Source organism: Podarcis erhardii, assembly GCF_964252035.2.
Source record: "Podarcis erhardii genome assembly, chromosome: 9".
Taxonomy (NCBI): Eukaryota; Metazoa; Chordata; class Lepidosauria; order Squamata; family Lacertidae; genus Podarcis; species Podarcis erhardii.
This window is the reverse complement of record NC_138512.1, coordinates 14,019,324-14,040,357: the sequence shown is the minus strand read 5'-3', so window position 1 is coordinate 14,040,357 and position 21,034 is coordinate 14,019,324. Positions and strand designations below refer to the sequence as shown.

The 21,034-nt window shown below is 41.7% G+C and overlaps 1 protein-coding gene across 1 annotated transcript in view; it reads right to left on the bottom strand.

Moving 5' to 3' along the window:
• The window catches only part of TBC1D19 (TBC1 domain family member 19), a 75,915-nt gene that overhangs the window by 52,582 nt on the left and 2,299 nt on the right, over window positions 1–21,034 (bottom strand). Inside the window, exons 2-10 of the mRNA XM_081875840.1 lie at window positions 17,990–18,062; window positions 16,523–16,568; window positions 15,133–15,208; window positions 12,900–12,974; window positions 12,666–12,729; window positions 9,820–9,866; window positions 5,631–5,741; window positions 3,191–3,263; window positions 1,313–1,351 (exon numbers count right to left, since the gene is read on the bottom strand). Coding sequence (XP_081731966.1) covers window positions 1,313–1,351; window positions 3,191–3,263; window positions 5,631–5,741; window positions 9,820–9,866; window positions 12,666–12,729; window positions 12,900–12,974; window positions 15,133–15,208; window positions 16,523–16,568; window positions 17,990–18,062 — 604 coding nt within the window. The remainder of the gene's footprint in view (window positions 1–1,312; window positions 1,352–3,190; window positions 3,264–5,630; window positions 5,742–9,819; window positions 9,867–12,665; window positions 12,730–12,899; window positions 12,975–15,132; window positions 15,209–16,522; window positions 16,569–17,989; window positions 18,063–21,034) is intronic.

The window sequence follows — 21,034 nt, the reverse complement described above, 5'->3', positions numbered from 1 at the left end:
TGCCAGCCCCCAGTAATTAGGACATTGCTGGAAAAACAAAACAAAACAAAACAAAACAAAAGAAACAAAAGGCCTGCTTGAAAAGTTTACAAGTGAAGATTAACACCTTTGGTGACTAGTTTGGTCAAGCTTGCAGTGCATGAGTCACACAGTGAGATTATGGCTCAACACAAATCACACTTTCTATTTTTCTGCTGTCCACATATTTGTAACTTACCAGGTACCTCCTGCACCCACACATTTCATTCCACTCCTTCCCTTTTTTGCATTTAATATTCAGTGAAAAGTGATTATCCAATATTTGTATAATGTCCAAATTCAGTTTTTTGAGGAATTGAAACAAACTATTTTTTTTTAAATGGCTTTGTACAGATCTGAAATGATGCTATTAAATCAAGGAGGTCACGGATGTCTAGGTTACTTCCATCATCATCATCATCATCTACTATTATTTATACCCCACCCAGCTGGCCAGGTTTTCCCAGCCACTCTGGGCTGCTCCCAACATAATATTAATAATATTCTATTAATTTAAGTGGTTGCCTGATCAGAAGCATGTCATTTTGGGTTTTCTCCCCTCCTACCCCAAATTATCATAGTTGTCATGCTGTCTTTTAATATAATTTAGAAGAGGAAAATGTGACATGGGCATGGCCTAATTCCTTTCACAGTCACTCTTGTGAAAGGAAAGGCAGAGAAAAAATAATTTGTTCCATGTGAGTTTGATTCCTTTTAATTAAGGCGTAGGGTTGATTTCCTTTCAACTGGTAGAATAATGACCTTATTTGAAAGGGCATAACCATCCTGCAAGCTGACTTAGTGCTACGTGTTTCATTAGGTTTTGGACTAGCGACTAACCACCTGGAAGAATTAAAGTTATATTCTTATCTGATGCAGGGACATAAGCTCCATTAACACTAATGAGAGTTCTTTGTGCACAGAAGCAACTCTGGTGATTTTAAAATAGAATTCAAACTAGGAATTCAGCAATTTGGAATAAAACTGTCATAAACACACACACACACACACTTTGTTTTTAATCTGCCAGCTGTGACACTCTTTATCTAGAACCCATAAATCTCTAGCAGTTCCATCACGTTAAAAAGGTACAAGTTACATTTTATTTTACATCATTTACAGTGCAATTCTATGGATGTTTACTCTGAAGGAAATTCCAAAGCATCCAGTGGTATTTAATTTCTAGTATTTAGAATTGTAGCCTTATTACACTTCATACCAGACAAAACAAAGAAAACCCACAGAAAAACCTAAAACACTTGCAATTTGTTTACAGTCAGTATCCAATTCTTACCTTTCTGACCAATACGTACATGTTCATTTTCAAAGAGTTCTAAAACAGTAAAGCAAGAAAAGAGTGCAAAGAGTTCAATATTATTTAAATTTTACAGAAGGATGTTTGATTTAACTATCAAAAACATCTTATCTGAAAGCATGGCACCATACATGCACCAGAATTCCAAGGAGCATGCATTCATAATCCACATGTGCAACATTTCTCTCCGAAAAATGGCACCCATTTGCCTCCAAACGACTTTTTAAACCCTTACCTTTTCGTTCGAAATGTAATTTGAAGCAAGAGTTTGTTTTTTTAAAAGAAAACAATGCTGGTTCTCTCTCTCTCTACTCTAAAAGGATTAGAGGGCAGTTTGAGGATACAGTGATCAGAACGCTATACGAGATGGAAATTCAGAAGATGGGTTTGTGCATGTCCTTATCTTAGCTTCCCTGTATAGCCTGTTAGTGCGCTATTTTAAAGTATCATTTTATTTCATTCTCTCCTTTTGCAAGCCACCTTTGGGGGGGGGGGAATTAAGGTCCACTTTTTTTTTTGTCTAAAATAAACAATGTTCTTCAAATGTGCTATTATTCATTCATGAGAAAGATGCTTCAACTATAGTTATAGAACATCAGCAGTGTTATTAATTTCCACCCATTTAAATTTTGATGGCTATCTGCTCATTCCCATCATGAGACAGGTATTATTTCCAAGTGGTGAATGCATTACCAGCAAGGAGAGCTTCCTGCAATTTAGAAATGGAGCTGAAGAGGGCATATGCTAATCTAGTTAGATAATAAATAGAACACAAAAAGATGCCTTGAGGCTCTAACTACTTTGCTGTAGTACAAGTTTTGTCCTTCATCAGTTGAATAAAGATAAATCAAGATAATGTTAGGTATACAGAGTATTCTATACACAGTATGAATGCCGCTGGAGATAAAAGCCCTAGCCGCAATAACATTGTTCATCTCTAAAGCATCGCAACACTTTTCCTCTTGCTATTCCGGATTAATGTGTAGTTCTAAACTACTAGAACCATTCTGCCTGACAGCTGGTTTTCAATATGCAGGGATTTTGTTTGAGGAAATTGCTAGTCATGTGATCCCACACCTGCACTCTGAAGTGCAGACCAAAGCTTTGTTGTTGTTGTTTAGTCGTTTAGTCGTGTCCAACTCTTCGTGACCCCATGGACCAGAGCACGCCAGGCACTTCTGTCTTCCACTGCCTCCCGCAGTTTGGTCAAACTCATGCTGGTAGCTTCGAGAACACTATCCAACTATCTCGTCCTCTGTCGTCCCCTTCTCCTTGTGCCCTCCATCTTTCCCAACATCTGGGTCTTTCCCAGGGAGTCTTCTCTTCTCATGAGGTGGCCCAAGTATTGGAGCCTCAGCTTCACGATCTGTCCTTCCAGTGAGCACTCAGGGCTGATTTCCTTAATAATGGAGAGGTTTGATCTTCTTGCAGTCCACAGGACTCTCAAGAGTCTCCTCCAGCACCATAATTCAAAGTAATAATTCAAGGTAGTAAGACCAAAGCTTACTACCTCAGTAACAATTAGTCTTAACTTTTTTGGACTAAAAGATTTACATTCAGTCTAGGATCCACTATTTTCCAAATCAGGCTTCTCACATTTGCTTTAATAAAAGCAGTGTTTTAAATTTTGCCAAATTCCGACCAAAAGAGGACTCCAGGAATGAAGATACTGTACTCAGTAAGTTTTGGCTTTTCCTGCTATCTATACCATACAAGTTATACTTGCCAAATCTCTTCCTACCACAGTGCAAATAAAGACACAAGAATTGTCACTGGAACAGACGTTAGCATCTATATCTCACACGAATCATTGTAAGAACCAAGAACAATTTTACTACTTTAAACGAAGGCACTAACCTGGAGGCACATGTGCAGAATCATCAATATCCAGCTGGCCTGTGTTCAAGTCTAGCTCATTGAAATATTCTTTCTTGAGAAAAAATGTACAAAAAGCCCACAAATATTTTATCAGCAAAGGATATTTCTTTAAATTTTAATTAGTTGTCAACAAAACTCCAAATAGCTATCAATTAGAAATATGATCTACCGTATTTTTCGCTCTATAAGACGCACTAGACCACAAGACGCACCTAGTTTTTGGAGGAGGAAAACAAGAAAAAATATATTCTGAATCTCAGAAGCCAGAACAGCAAGAGGGATCGCTGCACAGTGAAAGCAGCAATCCCTCTTGCTGTTCTGGCTTCCGTGATAGCTGCGCAGCCTGCATTCGCTCCATAAGACACACACACACATTTCCCCTTACTTTTTAGGAGGGAAAAAGTGAGTCTTATAGAGCAAAAAATACGGTATACTACAATTGTCATCTAGCCCAGTCCTCCGACTTAGGAATGAATCAAGAATTAAAAGCAGAGAGGCTCAACTATGTGGGTACCCTGTTAAGATTTCTTATTAGCAGTACTGCAGTGGGCACAGCATGCTGTTAGCAGGACTCCCAACTTGATTTCAGTCACATCCCAAGCAATATGTCACCTAGTATTCTGTAGGGCAGTGGTTGCCAATCAGGGGTAATATCACAAATGTTATGGTCTGTTTTAGTGCTGTGCAATTTTTCAATATATTGGCCAAAATTGGTTTTGAAATCACACCGCAATAACGATTTTGACCCAGTGTCAGGTTTTGGGGAATCAGCTCCCTCCCCTGTGGCTGCAGATTATCAGAACAAAGGGAAATGAGTCTTCTTACCAGTTACAAACTTTAATAATCACAGCGACAGAACAAAGAACGCATCTTCTACTAATGGCAGTGCTCCCAATTAAAGAGCCCACCCCCTTCGGTCCCTATGAACCTACGTCATTTCTACGTCTCGTATTCTGAGCTTGTCCCCTCTGTGCTTTCTGTTCTGCCACTTTCTGAGCCCTTCTCGGCTTTGGGGAGGGTGGTGGAGGAATGCTGTCTGTGAATCTGTTAACCTTCTCCCTTCCAGTGTTTCTTTTCCTAGCTGTTCCCCATCCAGTATATCCCAGCTTATGCCTTCTGAACTATGTCCCTCTGCAAACCACTGTTCCAAATCTATATTGTCCTCCTGCTCCTGAGGAGATTCAGGATCTGGATCAGGAGCAGGGGGAGGGCAAGGCTCCCACCATTCTTCCTCAGTGCAGCCCTCCGCAACACAGTCCCTGACACCCAGCAATACGCAGGACTTTGTAGCTCCTTGCGCGAGGGGAGAGCAGGGCAGTCGATTTCAAGGCACCACCAATGATCTCCGCTGGTGACGCTGCCGATCCGAGCTGCCTTCCCTCGCACTGAAGGAGACCAGGGTAGTCAATTGCAAGGCGCTGCCTTCCCCTCATGCTGATGAAGACCAGGGCAGCGGATTGTCTTCACTTCAAGGCATCGTGGCACTACATTCCCTTGGCAGCCACAGTGGACATCCTCTTTGCTGGCTGCTCCGCTGACGGTGGTTAGATGCACCCCCCATCCCCGCCCACTCAAACCATGCAGTGAGGTGACTCTACTTCCTCTCCTCCCCCTAACCATCCAATCTCCGCGGCTGCCCCTTCTCTTATTCCCACTCCTGAGCTGCACATATCCCACCCATCCGATCTCTGTGACTGCTCCTTCCCTCATGCCCACGCCTGATCTCCCATTTCAGACATCGTGATATATCGGAATATCGCGATGTTTAGCTACTGATATATCACAATGCTGAAAACCAGATATCGCTCAGCTCAGCCCTAGTCTGTTTTTTTCTAGCATACCTAAAATCCTTTGCATATTTTGGGTTACCCCACATTTTGTTCAAAAAATTGCTTTGCAGAGGTAACAACCATAAAGTTATCAACATTTTAAAAAGTAGGGGGTCCATGGCTTGGCTTTTGAAAAACAGGGGGTCCTCAGTAATTAGCTGATTGGGAACTGCTGCTGTAGGGCATTACTTCAACATATAAAGTAGTGGGGAAATTTCCACCAGGAAACTCACATTGCCCCTGGATGTAAATTGGTCACTCGGCTTCTTTCTTCAACACAAGGACTTGGGTCCTTTGCTCGGCCAGAGCTCAGTAAACTCAAATTCTTCCCCCACCTTCTAACTGTCCTTTCCACATTCTCCCCTCCAAAATGTTGTTCAGAGCACTAAGCAGGCAGTGGTCACAATAAAGCAAATGACAAGAACACCTACTGAAAACAATGCAACCTATCTGAAGGCCCAAACAGGAACTGTGAATGTTCAGTATGTCACAGTTAAGAAAATCTAGCTCTTTTGTTCATATATACTTATTTCTACTATTTTAGAAATGCTTTTGAATGATGAATGATATTTAAAGATAATTATTATTACCAGTTCAGGGATGTCCTTCACTTTCAATGGCACCTGAATTAATCCCAGGTGGTTTCTAAAACTAGGCTGCTCACTGTTTTCATAATTCGGATTGCGAAGGTTCATCAATACCTTTAAGAAAAGCAGTAGAAGTTAGTGTTTTCTATTGGCCCGATCAAGCAGGCTGTTCTTATGTTCCCATGTTCATTCATCACAGTAAGCCACTGTCAAATATTTCTGATTGCATGCTATGGTCCTAGGAAGCTTAGTGTTCATGCATCTCTGGACTTGTGCTGTGTAAAGACAAGGTTAAAGAGACAGGAAGAGTCTGCTGTAGGTTTTTCATCTGGTCTCTTTTGTTTATATGAAACACTCCAGCTTGTACATGAATAATTTCTCTGAGTTAATACAGGATTATGGACTGAATATAAATTTGTAGATGCAGGCCAAGCACTAAAAGGTTAACATTCAAAGAATGTCAAGAGATGTCAAGAAACAATAGAAAACACAAGAGACATAACACTGTTTATTTATGCAAAGTGTTTTCATAAGGTTAAACTGAGACAGATTTAATTAGCCTTAATTGCAGATAAATGCTATAGTTACATTATAATTCAAGCCATCAGCAAAATAAAAAACAACAACCCAAGAACATTTAAAGTTCAATAGTTCAGGCTCGCAACGTAAGCCTTCTATCTACATTTGCATGAGTGCAACAGAATGTTCATTAATATATGCAAATTAAGCTATGAAAGAGTCAGCCAAACTAATGGCATTTGCAATGCTAAAGTGGAAAGACATTCCTATTTACACAAGGGAATTTTTCAAATATGAGACTTTCATTTACCTTCACAAACGGCATATCCATATGCTTGCTTTCTGTTCTGTTGTTTTTATTAGGCAAGCTAATACAGATTTACACTGCCATACGGAAATAGATAGGTAGCCGTGTTGGTCTGTCATGGTCAAAACAAAATAAAAAAATTCCTTCCAGTAGCACCTTAAAGACCAACTGAGTTAGTTCTAGGTATGAGCTTTCGTGTGCATGCACACTTCTTCAGATACACTGAAACAGAAGTCACCGGACCTTTCTATATAGTGAGAAGGTGGGGAGGGGTATTACTCAGAAGGGTGGTGGGAATGGGTGATTGGCAGATAGCTGCGATGAGCCTGTTGACGACTCTTAACGACTGCAATAGGTCTAACAGGAAAAAGCAAGGGGTGAGAAGGTGAAAAGTGGCTTTGTCATGTATAATGAGATAAGAATCCAATGTCTTTATTCAAACCAGGTCTCTCCATAGTTTTAAGTTTGGTGATAAGTTGCAATTCAGCAGCTTCTCTTTCCAGTCTATTTCTGAAATTCCTTTGTAATAGAACGGCTACTTTGAGATCTTGTATAGAATGTCCTGGGAGATTGAAGTGTTCTCCTACTGGTTTTTCTGTCTTGTGGTTCCTGATGTCGGATTTATGTCCATTTATTCTTTGGCGTTATACGCCAAAGAATAAATGGACATAAATCCGACATCAGGAACCACAAGACAGAAAAACCAGTAGGAGAACACTTCAATCTCCCAGGACATTCTATACAAGATCTCAAAGTAGCCGTTCTATTACAAAGGAATTTCAGAAATAGACTGGAAAGAGAAGCTGCTGAATTGCAACTTATCACCAAACTTAAAACTATGGAGAGACCTGGTTTGAATAAAGACATTGGATTCTTATCTCATTATACATGACAAAGCCACTTTTCACCTTCTCACCCCTTGCTTTTTCCTGTTAGACCTATTGCAGTCGTTAAGAGTCGTCAACAGGCTCATCGCAGCTATCTGCCAATCACCCATTCCCACCACCCTTCTGAGTAATACCCCTCCCCACCTTCTCACTATATAGAAAGGTCCGGTGACTTCTGTTTCAGTGTATCTGAAGAAGTGTGCATGCACACGAAAGCTCATACCTAGAACTAACTCAGTTGGTCTTTAAGGTGCTACTGGAAGGAATTTTTTTATACGGAAATAGTTCTTGGAAAATAAGATACCATACTATTTTCATGTTCAAAAGCTCTATCAATCAATTTTGTAGCCACTGGTTCAGGTTTCTTCTGCTCATGCTTTTCATTTTGGATTTTAGTAGTTGTTTCCTTCTCTTCTCATTAAAATATGTCGCACTCTTCCTTGCACAACTGGATTTAGACCTCTCTCACTTCTGAAGCCACATGGTAAAACGAGGACATATGACCTTAAATATGGGGGCAGGGCAAATACATGGGAAGGGGGGTGCCCAAAGGGACACTCTGTGTTGTCCTCTAGCTGGACCAAAAGATTGAGGACATGGATTATCAAACTGTTCTGGGAGCCATGAAAGTCCCTTGGAAACTTTAAGAGCTAACCGCTAAGAAGATTCGTAATGACAGGGAAGCTTTCGTGAAAAGCATTTCCACTAATCACCACTATTGATCTTCTCCCTGCAGTGTGTAGCTACAATGTAAAGGTAAAGGTAAAGGGACCCCTGACCATTAGTCGTGACCGACTCTGGGGTTGCGGCGCTCATCTCGCTTTATTGGCTGAGGGAGCCGGCGTACAGCTTCCGGGTCATGTGGCCAGCATGACTAAGGTGCTTCTGGAAAACAGAGCAGCGCACAGAAACACAGTTTACCTTCCCGCTGGAGTGGTACCTATTTATCTACTTGCACTTTGACGTGCTTTTGAACTGCTAGGTTGGCAGGAGCAGGGACCGAACAACAGGAGCTCACCCCGTCGCAGGGATTCGAACTGCCAACCTTCTGATCGGCAAGTCCTAGGCTCTGTGGTTTAACCCACAGCGCCACCCACATCCCAGCTACAATGTACAACAATGCAACATATGCAGTGTTATGGTGGAATCCAGAAAGCTTGGCCACTGCAATGCATGAGCCGAATGTTGTTTGGGAATTTGCCTTGGCAATATGAATGGGGTTTAATGAACAGAGAAAGTGTGAAACTACTGACCTAGGATACAATGAAGTAACGCAAGTGAGAATAGAGATACAAGACGCAATGGGTGTGATCCAGTGGTGACTGTCCTCAGAAAGGAATCTGTTGGCCATACAGGGGAGAAATTGCCCCTACAGTGGTACCTCAGGTTAAGAACTTAATTCGTTCTGGAGATCAATTTTTAACCTGAAACTGTTCTTAACCGGAGGTAAAACTTTAGCTAATGGGGCCTCCCGCTGCTGCTGCGCCGCTACTGCGCAATTTCTGTTCTCATCCTGAAGCAAAGTTTTTAACCTGAGGTACTATTTCTGGGTTAGCGGAGTCTGTAACCTGAAGCATCTGTAACCCGAGGTACCACTGTATTCCATCTCAATCTGCTTCAGAGGTTTGGGGTAGATTTGGGGGATGTTGCAGAGGGGGTTCAGGGCACTGGAGGGGCAAGGAGGATCATCAGAAATGGCCTCTGTCCATGTTCCGCGGCCAGCATTCCCATCTGATGAAATGCAGTCCTTATATTGACAGACTACTGTGCAACAGACTCTTGAATTGCGATTCTTACAGCTGAGCAAAATTTGAACGCCGACACACAAGCTGACAGAATTGCTAAACGTTTTGTTTCATTTCTTTAGTCTGTGCCCAAATTACGAGTTAAAGCTTACTGGGTGGAATTCATCTTTGCACTAATTTGATTGTTCCAGCAGTGCAAGCATTTCTGATTGCCAGAGGAAACAATCTCCCGTCCCCGCCCCCCACCGTTCTGAGGGTTTTCCTGGCCCATCCAGAGCAGATATGGCTGAGCTATTTTTTGCGGGGCGGGGAAGGAGAAGGGGACGAGTAAGCCCACTGAACTAGAAGGAAGCCTTGCACTGTCTTCCGCTAGCATGCCAGGTTAGCTGAATCCGGCCCAGTTTATGTAATTTATGGCAAAAACACTCAAGGAGGTTATGAAACAGGAAGTGGCCTGGCAAGAATGCTGAGGCCAGTCAGAGAGGAAATTCAGCCCCCAAGCCTGTGTTTCCCTACACCTGCCATAGAGGAACACCACAAACCTTTTCGTCTTTTAGAGATTTCCCAGTCCTTGTTTCCCCATATTACTTCCATAACCATGCCTGTAGTTTAAGCCGTCACTTTGAACTGGCAAAGTCTATATGAACTTCATAACTCCAATAAGACCCTTCATATTTTATTGTATAAAGATCTATAAATACATAATTGAAGATCTAATTTTATTTTTTTATTACCTCAAGAAAATCTTTAGGTGCGTAAACGGGCCTGAAGAGACTTAGATCTGAAATGAATAAGATACATAAAGTTATTTGATTAAAAAGAATTGTCTTTGTGGAAAAAAATATCAGGAGTGGTCCACAGCTTTCATCAGATTCTCAAAGGGGTCCAATTTGCCTAATACTAATTAAAGCAATATGTGTTCATATCAACATAAATTTTGAATATACATTCAAAGCAAATTCTGAAGCATGCAATCTTATCATCAAGTATCAGCTGAAGTACAAAGACAGCTGTTAAAAGCTAACATAAAGGCCAGATGTTATCCACATCTACATGAGATATTGCTGCTTCCTTCCAGAATTCTGCCAGTACCTAGGAGACACTAATTTAAGCAGTCTGCAGTCTCAATCTTAGGGTGCAGAACTAAATGCAGATATCATGGATTTAACTACAGCTTAATCTCCACCCTGTCTTAGAGAATCTAGTCTAATGAAGTGTTCTGAGAAACTCAAAAGCTTGCTCACTGTTTTATGATGTTTTGGTAATGCTCAATGGTGAACTTTGGAATCCCTAATAAATTTCATCTCACCGAGAAAGTATAAAAATGCCTTGGCCCAGTATACCTGAAGGAGAGTCTCCACCCCCATCACTCAGCCCGGACACTGAGGTCCAGCTCCAAGGGCCTTCGGGCAGTTCCCTCACTGAGAGAAGCGAGGTTACAGGGAACCAGGCAGAGGGCTTCTTCGTAGTGGCGCCCACCCTGTGGAATGCCCTCCCCTCAGATGTCAAGGAAATAGACAACTATCTGACTTTTACAAGACCTCTGAAGGCAGCCCTGTTTAGGGAAGTTTGTAATGTTTGATGTTTTATTGTTTTTAATATTCTGTTAGGAGCTGCCCAGAGTGGCTGGGGAAACCCAGCCAGATGGGCAGGGTATAAATAATAAATTATTATTAATGATAGTAAGACCCAGAAGCTTTTGAAATTAAGCTGAAAGCCACATGTCGCTGTAGGGCTGCCAAGCTGGACCTTCAGCAGACTGCTTTCCAGTCTGAGTTTGAGATTTGAAGCAACTTTCTCATCCTTGTAGGGTAGCCTGCACACAAAGATGGAAAAGGGAAATGCAACTCCATTAGCTGAGCTGGACCTCTCGGCAGCTTTAGATGCCATGGTATCCTTCTGGGCTATCTCTTGGGAGTGGATCAGGAGGCAATGCACTTCAATGGCCCGAGCACTTCTGTATTATTTTTATTATAACATTTGTTAGGCTTACACATGCACATTTACACTCCAGGAGGAGTTTGGATTTGATATCCCGCTTTATCACTACCCGAAGGAGTCTCAAAGCGGCTAACATTCTCCTTTCCCTTCCTCCCCCACAACAAAAACTCTGAGAGGTGAGTGGGGCTGAGGGACTTCAGAGAAGTGTGACTGGCCCAAGGTCACCCAGCAGCTGCATGTGGAGGAGAGGAGACGCGAACCCGGTTCCCCAGATTATGAATCTACCGCTCTTAACCACTACACCACACTGGCTCTGCTGAAGTACAAAGTACTGAATGACATCAATGAGATGTATTAATTTGTGTCCCTTCACTGTCAGGCGGCAGAGGAACCAACCCCCGCGGCAGATTGCCAGGAACGGACAATACAAGGGAAAGTCCTTACCATCTGCTTTTATTCAATATTCACAGAATAATGGCGTTGTCCCGAGTGAATCTCCACCCTGTCTCTCACTTCCTCATGTGTCATCACTATGGGTGCTGAAAAGTGCCCTCTGCCTTTGAGCTCTTTGCTCTCCTACTTTCAAGGCCTGCCGGGTTCTGGGAAGGGGAGTCTGAAATGCTTTCTAAAGACCCTGAGACTGTCAGCTGTCGCCCCCTGCTGCTGCTGCTGCTGCTTCTTCTTCCTCCTCCTCTCCCATCATTTCCCAGCTTTTCCCCTCATCTGCCTCTGAGCTGTGACCTCCCTCAAACCCCTGTTGTAATTCTGAACTGTCTTCTTCTTCTCTGGAAGGGTCAGGCTAGAGAGGCAGTCTCCACCATTCCTCCTTTAGCCCAGTCCCAGACATTCACTGACAGAAGGCTTTGTGAACTAGTGAAGGCTTCCATGAGCAGAAATGGGAAAGGTGGGGGAATTTTCACTCTTTCCCCTTCCCTTTGCACACCATCACCTACAAAGGGTTGAGGAACCTTTGGAACAGGATGGGGAGTGGCTTGAGGGATGCAGGGGGAAAAGGAGGAATTTGTGTTTCCCCTCCCTTTCTATTTATAGAAGCCTCCGTCGTCTCTGCAATTATGGAGCCAGGGCAGGTCCCTGGGTTTCTCAGCGAGCAAAATAGCAAAGGCAGATGATAACTAGAATGCAGGCAGTGGAAATCTTACAGTGAATATGACAGAGTGTGGGTGCAAGCACATAATCTTGCCTACCAGATGGCATTGGCTGTGGCAAAGAAAGCTCTTTGAGCTGCACTTTCTAGGGGGGTGGTTGGTTCCAACCTTTCTTCTGGGTCACTGGAACCCTAAGGCCAACCACAATAGATTCACAGGAGGTCAATCCAGTTATGTTAGGTAATTACCTTTAAACTCTGGCCTTCAAATCTTCCTGAAATCGCTGTTAAACCAGGCACAGGGAACCTTTCTAGGAATGTTTTATCTTGCTGCTGATTTAACATTGCAATGATTTTTATATCTCAATTTTGTTATGTGATTCTGTATTTTATATTATTATTTGTGAACCACTCTGGCATTTTCTAAATTAAGAGTGTTATGTAAATGGATCAGATAAATAATAAAAAGCCTCTCTATCAGCAGTGGGGCACAACTAAATAACGTCAAATTTGCATAAAGTAGGATTCACATACCTGGCTCATCTGTTCCCATTTCATTCCATTTACTTAGAAGTTCCTTTTGCTCATTGATTGATCTCTGTAAATCATTTAAAAAAAAGCCTTTTGCAATAAGCCAACCAAGAACAAAAAGCAAAAGTTTCTGTTAGCATTTAATAACATGGATTAAAAATCCACCCCCACCCCATTAAATTAGGACTAGCTTTGCCTAAGTGCAGCATTCACAGTAAAATAAATTAACAAAGCTACCTTTTGTGCTAATGGAATGCCGAGTTCTGTACACATACTATTGAGGCTCTTCAGAATGCGTTTTTCCCAGTTTCCCTGCAACAGATGACACAAATCAATATAACCTTTCCATCTTTCCATCTATTTTCAATTTTTAATTGGTGTTTTGCTTTTTAGCTTAACTGTTTAATAAATAAAAAAACGACAATAATAATTTCATTTATTTGAGATTTTTTACAAAAAAGTGCACCGATTTGCAGCACCATGAAATATGAAAGTTAGAGACAATTAACACCAAACACCAAGAAAAACTAAATATATGATATGATATATGCCGTACTTCCTCAAACAGGCAATGCACCCACTGAATAGCTGCCACCAAACTGTCTTGTAGGGGGAACACACAGGCTGACAGCAAGTTGGCCTGGCCTAGTTACTGTTCCCAACTGCCACTGATATGGTTTACCATGCTGTACACCAAAGCCAGTGAGTATGCCCCATGGAGAGCCTCAAGATCCATAAATAGCAACACCCTAGTGGTCCCGGGCCCTAAGGAAGTTAGATTAGCTTCAACCAGAGCCAGGGCCTTTTCAACTCTGGCTCCGGCCTGGTGGAACGCTCTGTCTCATGAGACCAGGGCCCTGCAGGATCTGATTTCTTTCCACAGGGCCTGTAAGACAGAGTTCTTCCACCTGGCCTTTGGCTTGAAGCCAATTTGATTCCCTCCCCCTCTTTATTTTTTCTTTTTCCTTTCTCCTCCTGTGATGAGGCTGCATTTTAATATTTTAATGTTTCAATATTTTAATTGTTGTATTTTAATCTTGTTTTTAAGTTGTATTCATTCAACTTGTTTTTATTACTGCTTGTTAGCCAGCCTGAGCCCGGCCTTGGCTGGGGAGGGTGGGGTATAAATAAAAATTATTATTATTATTATTATTATTATTATTAATTTGTGGAGGAGATTGAAATTTTTCTCTATATAAACAATACCTTTTTAAAAAAAAGCCATACAGTGGTGCCTTGCAAGACGAAATTAATTCGTTCCGCGAGTTTTTTCGTCTTGCGATTTTTTCGTCTTGCGAAGCACGGACTTTGGAAAAGCTTCAAAAATCACCAAAGTCTTCAAAAACCTCAAAAAAGGCTACCACACCGCGTGCTATCAGTTGCTCCTTGAAGTGAATGCACGGTTTTAAGAAAAAGGAAACAAACTTGCAAGACAAAGGAAACAGACTTGCAAGACGTTTTCGTCTTGCAAAGCAAGCCCATAGGGAAATCCGTCTTGCGAAGCAACTCAAAAAACGAAAAACTCTTTCGTTTTGCAAGTTTTTCGTCTTACGAGGCATTCGTCTTGCGAGGTACCTCTGTAGCTTAGATCAGGGAGGTTAAGAAGACTGTAGCCTTGATCAGAGCAGGAGAAAGATGCTCCATCCCTCTGATCAACATTATAGCCTTCTAAAAACTTTTTTTTTAAAAAGGAGAAGTCACAGAACACATGTATGCAGCTGCATGTTACATATAGTGTCAGCCCCAGAACCATCACTTTAAAATAGAGAGGTGCAATCGTGCTTGCTTGGCAGCACTACTCTGGCACTTTTTCCTCTAAAAATCCAGAACTGGAGTACTCCATATTGCAATATATTGCGCATAGGTCCCACTCAGAGGACATTTAGCAGAGGTGGGCAACCAATGGCCCTCCAACTTCCATCAGGCCCAGCCAATTTGGCCAATGCTCAGCAGCGATGGAAGCTGCAATCCACAGGTTTCCCACCCCTGACATACAGAGACACTTCCATTAAAAAGGTAAAGGTAAAGGATCCCTGGATGCTTACGTTCAGTCAAAGGCAACTATGGGGTTGCGGTGCTCATCTCACTTTCAAGCCAAGGGAGCCGGCATTTGTCCACAGACAGTTTTCTGGAACATGTGGCCAGAATGACTAAACCGCTTCTGGCGCAACGGGACACCATGGCGGAAACCAGAGCACACGGAAATGATGTTGACTTTTCCGTTGCAGTAGTACCTATTTATCTACTTGCACTGGTGTGCTTTTGAACTGCTAGGTTGGCAGGAGCTGGGACAAAGCAAAGGGAGCTCGCCCCATCGTGGGGATTCGAAGCGCCAACCTTCTGATCGGCAAACCCAAGAGGCTCAGTGGTTTAGACCACAGCGCCACCCATATCCCTATTAAAAATGTTTACAAATACAGTATGTATGACAATACTTAAATACAAATAGTAAAATTAAAGCAAAGCAAACCTGGGCTTTCCTCATGTAAGCCAAAGATTCTTTGGTGTGTTCAGGAGGGGCTGATGGGTGGCATGGTAAAGGGAACCTTGAGGAGGAAAGCAACAACAGGTTTTGTTTTTACTCCATTTATTACTTTGATTCTCTCTTCAGAGTTAATGCTAAAAGATTGAGTGCATCACCACCACAATCATTTTCAGAGACACTAATGAAATAACAAGCAATCATCCTCAATTCACAGCCACCAGCCTTGTGAAACATTACTACATCCCATTACTTAACTCTGCGTTGAACAAAATATAATAATTTACTGGAAAAACAAACCCACGATGGGTCACTCAGACACAGGCACAGTCATAATACCAGATAATTTCAGCCTTTTTTGGATTGCATATCCATTAAAAAAAACTTAAAACAGCAAAACATACTTGAAAGGGGATGCAGGGAGTGAATTTATTTCTTACTCCATCGATAAAAGAGTCTCCTGGTACTCTGTCAGAATTATGTTCAAACAAAGCATGTCTAATACCATGGTTCAAGTCAGGCATAGGCAAACTCGGCCCTCCAGATATTTTGAGACTACAATTCCCATCATCCCTGACCACTGGTCCTGTTAGCTAGGGATGATGGGAGTTGTAGTCCCAAAACATCTGGAGGTCCGAGTTTGCCTATGGCTGGTTCAAGTCATGACTATTCAGGATATATTTCCTAACACATCAAGCCATAGTACCAGGCCACTAGACATCTGAGATTGCCAGGTTGTTTGACTTGGGAAACATATCCCCCCCCCCATAGCTAAGATGTTAGGGTGCAATTGTCCTCTTCTCCCCACAACAACTGTAACATTGCTTACACCCAACTCTCAGCTAACCCCACCCCTCCCTCCAGGCTGAAAAACTCTTCCAGCATTAAGTGAAAGATAACTCCAAAACCTCTGCGGTATCCACTCACTTAATACTGAGAACATTTCAAACTTCAGAGTGAAGCTTGTGGTGCTATAATTGGTCTACATAAATAAAAGCTATAGAGTGACAAAATAGGAGCCATTTAATAGGGAATAAATTGGCTAAACAAAGTCTGATTGGACACTACTATTACAGCCAGACTTCAACAAAATACACTGAATTAGAGACCAACCTTTCATCCGCCAGCAAAACCATCTCTACTTTTATTAAGATGATTAAAACAAAAAAGCAGTATGTCTCTTTTGTGCCATTTCCCTATTCATTTCTGCGGCATTCTCTACACAAAGCAAAAATTATAGTCCATTGCAGATTGAAAAAGGATCTGGCTGGGCCTTCTCTGATGTACACATTAAGTGATATTACAAATAATGCATGCAGATAGGAAGGCAAGAAAGACTATGCCCCATCTCTAAAAATGCAGACAAAAACAAACTCACACACTGAGTTCACTATAAACAGCATTTTGCAGCTTCTTTTCCCATCCTGGTAAAATAAGAGGTTAGAAAATGAACGTTAGAGGTACTCATATTATAAAAAAATACCATCAAACTTCTATGTGCACTTGGGAGTAAAAACCTTTGAAGTGAAGCATACAGAGGTTCCACTACCAAAAGCACTCTAAAAGCACAAGCCCCCTGCTCATTTATTCCAAAACTGTTTAACAGTACTACCTGATAGTATTTGTTTTATAGACTGCAGACTAAAACCCCAATCCTAAACACATTTGCTCAGTAGATAAGTTCCCTTGCACCCACAGAATTTACCGTATTTTTTGCTCTATAAGACGCACCTTTTCCCCTTCAAAAATTAAGGGGAAATCTGTGTGCATCTTATGGAGCGAATGCAGACTCCTTGGCTTCAGCAATAGCAACGCGAAGCCTCTGAAGCACAGAGGGAGAGCTCCCCCCGCGCTCCGGAGGCTTCGCATTGCTTTTGCTGAAGCTGCCTGAAGCCCCTGGAGCGCAGCGGAAACTCCCGCTGTGCTCTGGGGGCTTCAGGCAGCTATCCGCAAGCCTTTGGAGCGCAGAAGGAGTTCCCGCTGTGCTCCAAAGGCTTGCGGATAGCCACCTGAAGCCTGAAGAGCGAGAGGGGTCGGTGCACACCAATCCCTCTTGCTCTCCAGGCTTCGCTTCGCTGGAGAGGCGCTGCACAGCTTTCCCTCTCTGCGCAGTGCCCCTTCAGCGAAGCAGAAGGAGAAATGGAAGGGGCTCCGTTTCTCCTGCTGCTTCGCTGAAGGGGCGCTGAGCAGAGAGGGGGAGAATTCCCCCCCCCCGTTCTCCCCCTCCTATGGTCCGGTGCGTCCTATAAAGCAAAAAATACGGTACTTCTAAGTAAATGCATGGGACTCCAACTCAAGGTTGTGGCCCTCACTGCACATGACATCAGTGCATACTGTTAGCATGCAAACCATCTGCCTCAGCACAAGACTACATGGCTAGAAGACTGTACAAGCGAGCTGGCAGGCAGAGGAGCTCCAGAGTAGAATTAAGGGGCGAGTGACTGATTCGGTCACACTGGGCACAGAGCCTCGAGGGCACCACAACTATGAAGTAGACTGGAAGATGAGAGGCTGCCACTAAAATTTGAGATCCCAAGGTCCGCCACTGGTAGCTTGGAAACTGGAAAAGAACTGGCTGTTTGTTTTTCCTTTCAGATGTTTACTCTTGCTGTAAGTGACTAGCCAAGATCTGTGTGCCAGTAACACTGGCAAATTTATTTACAATACAGGGGTAAAGCAAGCTTCAGGTATGTGGATGCTGCCCCAATATTCAGCAGGGGGCAGGCTTAATAATAATAATAATAATAATAATAATAATAATAATAATAATTTTATTATTTATACCCCGCCCATCTGGCTGGGTTTCCTTAAAAGACTTTAAAAGGTAACAAACTAAAGAACAAACCTGATGTCTTCAGAAATTCCTTAATATCTTCCTTCAAGGATTCTAGCTTAATTTCTGGATTGTGTAGACTGAGCTAACATAAAAGATTAAAAAAAAAAAGTCAGAAGCGTAAGCATTCTTTAGAAAAATTAAAATTTTTAAATTTTAATAGAAACGCCTATAGATATATTGGGAAACAATACCCTAAATATTCTTAAGGCATAGCAAATGTTGGATCCTGCAAAATGTATTGTGCTGCATCACAAACAACTCCACAAGTTGTCACAAGCCTAGGCATGAGGTTTGTAAATGTCTGTGCAGCAGACCTAGGAGCAAAGTAAGAGTGAAGCAGGGACTTCTGAGCATCATGAATATGAACCAGCACACAGCTCATTCACATTAAATTATAGTTAAATATCAATTATGGCTTAACATGACATGCTAACACAGCCACTATGAGCAAAGTCAAAGGCATGTTTTGACTTTGATCAAATATAAGGTGTGAAGGGGAACCGGCAATGAAAGGCTCCTATGAAATTATGGCCATAATTTTTTCTGTCTGTATTTTTGTGACCATTTGAAGTGATCCAATGTCTGAAACAGTTTCCTTTCCAGGACTTTTCCTTCTAATTTTGCAATCCACAATTTTTTACCAAACAAAATTGTTTCTAAGTAGGTAAGCTACTAAAACAAAGTGCAGGACAGTAAATGTTGTGAACCATCATATATTAGATATTATAAAGGACTGAATGTCCTGGGCATCTGATTTGACTTGTCAATTAAATTATGCATCCTAGCTGTGGAAAGAATGATGTGCCAGAAGGGAGCATTTTTCATGTTTAAGAAAAACATCCAAGCTGATGAAATGGAAAATAGCTTTAAAAACTTTTAAAAAACTAGCTCTCTCACTCATACATAAATAATTTTGAGTATCAGAAAATTGAAATAACTTCAAAGATTATCTGAAGTGTCTGGAGTCCTTCATGTTGCTAGATATCAATAAGGAAACAAATATATAAAGTATTTCACATATACATTACTAATAGCCATCTCTTATACATACTTTTGAAGCACCACAAATTGGTACTCAACTTAGTGTTACTTGTTTTGTGCTGTAAACATATAGCATCTATCAGCTGGCAACTAACTAATAATGACAACAATTTTACTTTATTTCTTAATTTATCAGGTATTATGCTTCAGGGTGTGTTATTTTCTATAAATTTCAACATAAAGGTGTACTGTAAATATTATCATTTTCTACACCACAGATTTCATCTGAGGAAAAGATTATTCTTCTAATAGCAGATGCTTCAGGAGACAAATGAGGGAGAGCAGGGAATGACTGTAAGTAGTTACTGCTGTAGTAATGGAAAGCAATAGCAGGTATTTATTGCAACTCATGTAAAAAAATACCCCCTGACTTAAAACTGGTAGCAGGTAGCACTCTAAACTAAAAGAAGGAAGTAGTGAACTATAGCATACAAAATTGCAGGGATATCAGCAAAAGGTTTACCCTCTGTAAGTTACAACGTTTATGAAACATTAATAACAAGTAAACCAAGAAGAAAAACATTGGAGGAAGAATTGGGTCCAGCTACTATAACTAGACAAATTCTTCAGTAAGAACAGTATCTCCTAATTTTAACATAAGGGAAAATTATCACAAATTAATCAATGGCCTTAATTGCAGGAAGAATATATAACATACATGAAACAGAATATATAACATGTATAAAACAGGTCAGAAAATGCATTGGAGGTACCATTGGCAGATGAAGGCTCATTACTCTGGGATAATCCAGTAATGTCCACCTTCTTGAAAAAAATAAATCTGCTTGTGCAAAGGGACTTACCATTTCTCGTCTTCCTGCTCCAGTCCCTGTGTACCTCCTGAATCTGCTTGAGGGGCCCCCAACCCTTCCCAACAGATTTTAGGGGTGCACAGGGGACTGCAGGATGGTGGAGAGTCCCATTGCGTGAGTGGGAGCCCACTCAAACTACAGTAGATCTTAACCTTCGTAATTTTATTAGGTTGCTTGGCTTCATCAGTGACATTGGTGACAATGTTTCCAAACATATTCTCTCAACTTCAAAAAGTTTACCCCATATTTACATGTCTCAGATTAAAAGAGGAAGAAACCCTATGACTATAAAGCTGAACACAAAGGAAAAGAAAACCTGTTTTTTCTGCTTGAGGCATCCAAGAACAAATACATATCAAGCAAAACTGACTTTTAAGGCTTCTCCAGCCGTATATGTTTACAACAATTTCTTGGACCAAAGATATATACTGTATTGGCCCGAATATAAGCCGCACCTTTAAAATTCAAGGGTGGGGGGAGACAATACAGTGATACCTCGGGTTAAGAATTTAATTCATTCTGGAGGTCCGTTCTTAACCTGAAACAGTTCTTAACCTGAAGCACCACTTTAGCTAATGGGGTCTCCTGCTGCCGCTGTGTGATTTCTGTTCTCATCCTGAAGCAAAATTCTTAACCCGAATAGTTCTTACTATTTCTGGGTTAGCAGAGTCTGTAACCTGAAGCGTATGTAACCTGAAGTGTCTGTAACCCAAGGTACTACTGTACCCAAATATAAGCCGCTCCCTTAAAATTCTGCAGGCACTCACACCCGTTCCGTTTTACCATATCTCTGTTTCAGCAGCAATATTGTAAAAGCCCATTTTTGTAAGGTCGCGAATTTAAGCCGCACTTTAACTTTTCAAGGTTGGAATTTGGGGGGAAAGTGAGGCTTATATTCAGGCCAATACGGTACTAGGCTGGGAGCCTGAAGCTTTGTGAGGATCTGCTGGCATTGCTTGACGCCCTTTTCCCATGAATGCACTGACATGGCATTGCTGAGTGGTGAGATTACATTTCATTATCTCCTGTATTCCTTAATCCACACATGCATATTAGTTAATTAATTAATATCCCACCCAATATGCTTGGAAATCCTCTAGCCAGGTAGCCTAGAACTGGGGCCTAAAGCCAGCAGGTACAAAATCCATCAATATCACAACAAGCTTACCTAAAAACTTATTTACAATAGGGATAGCAAGCA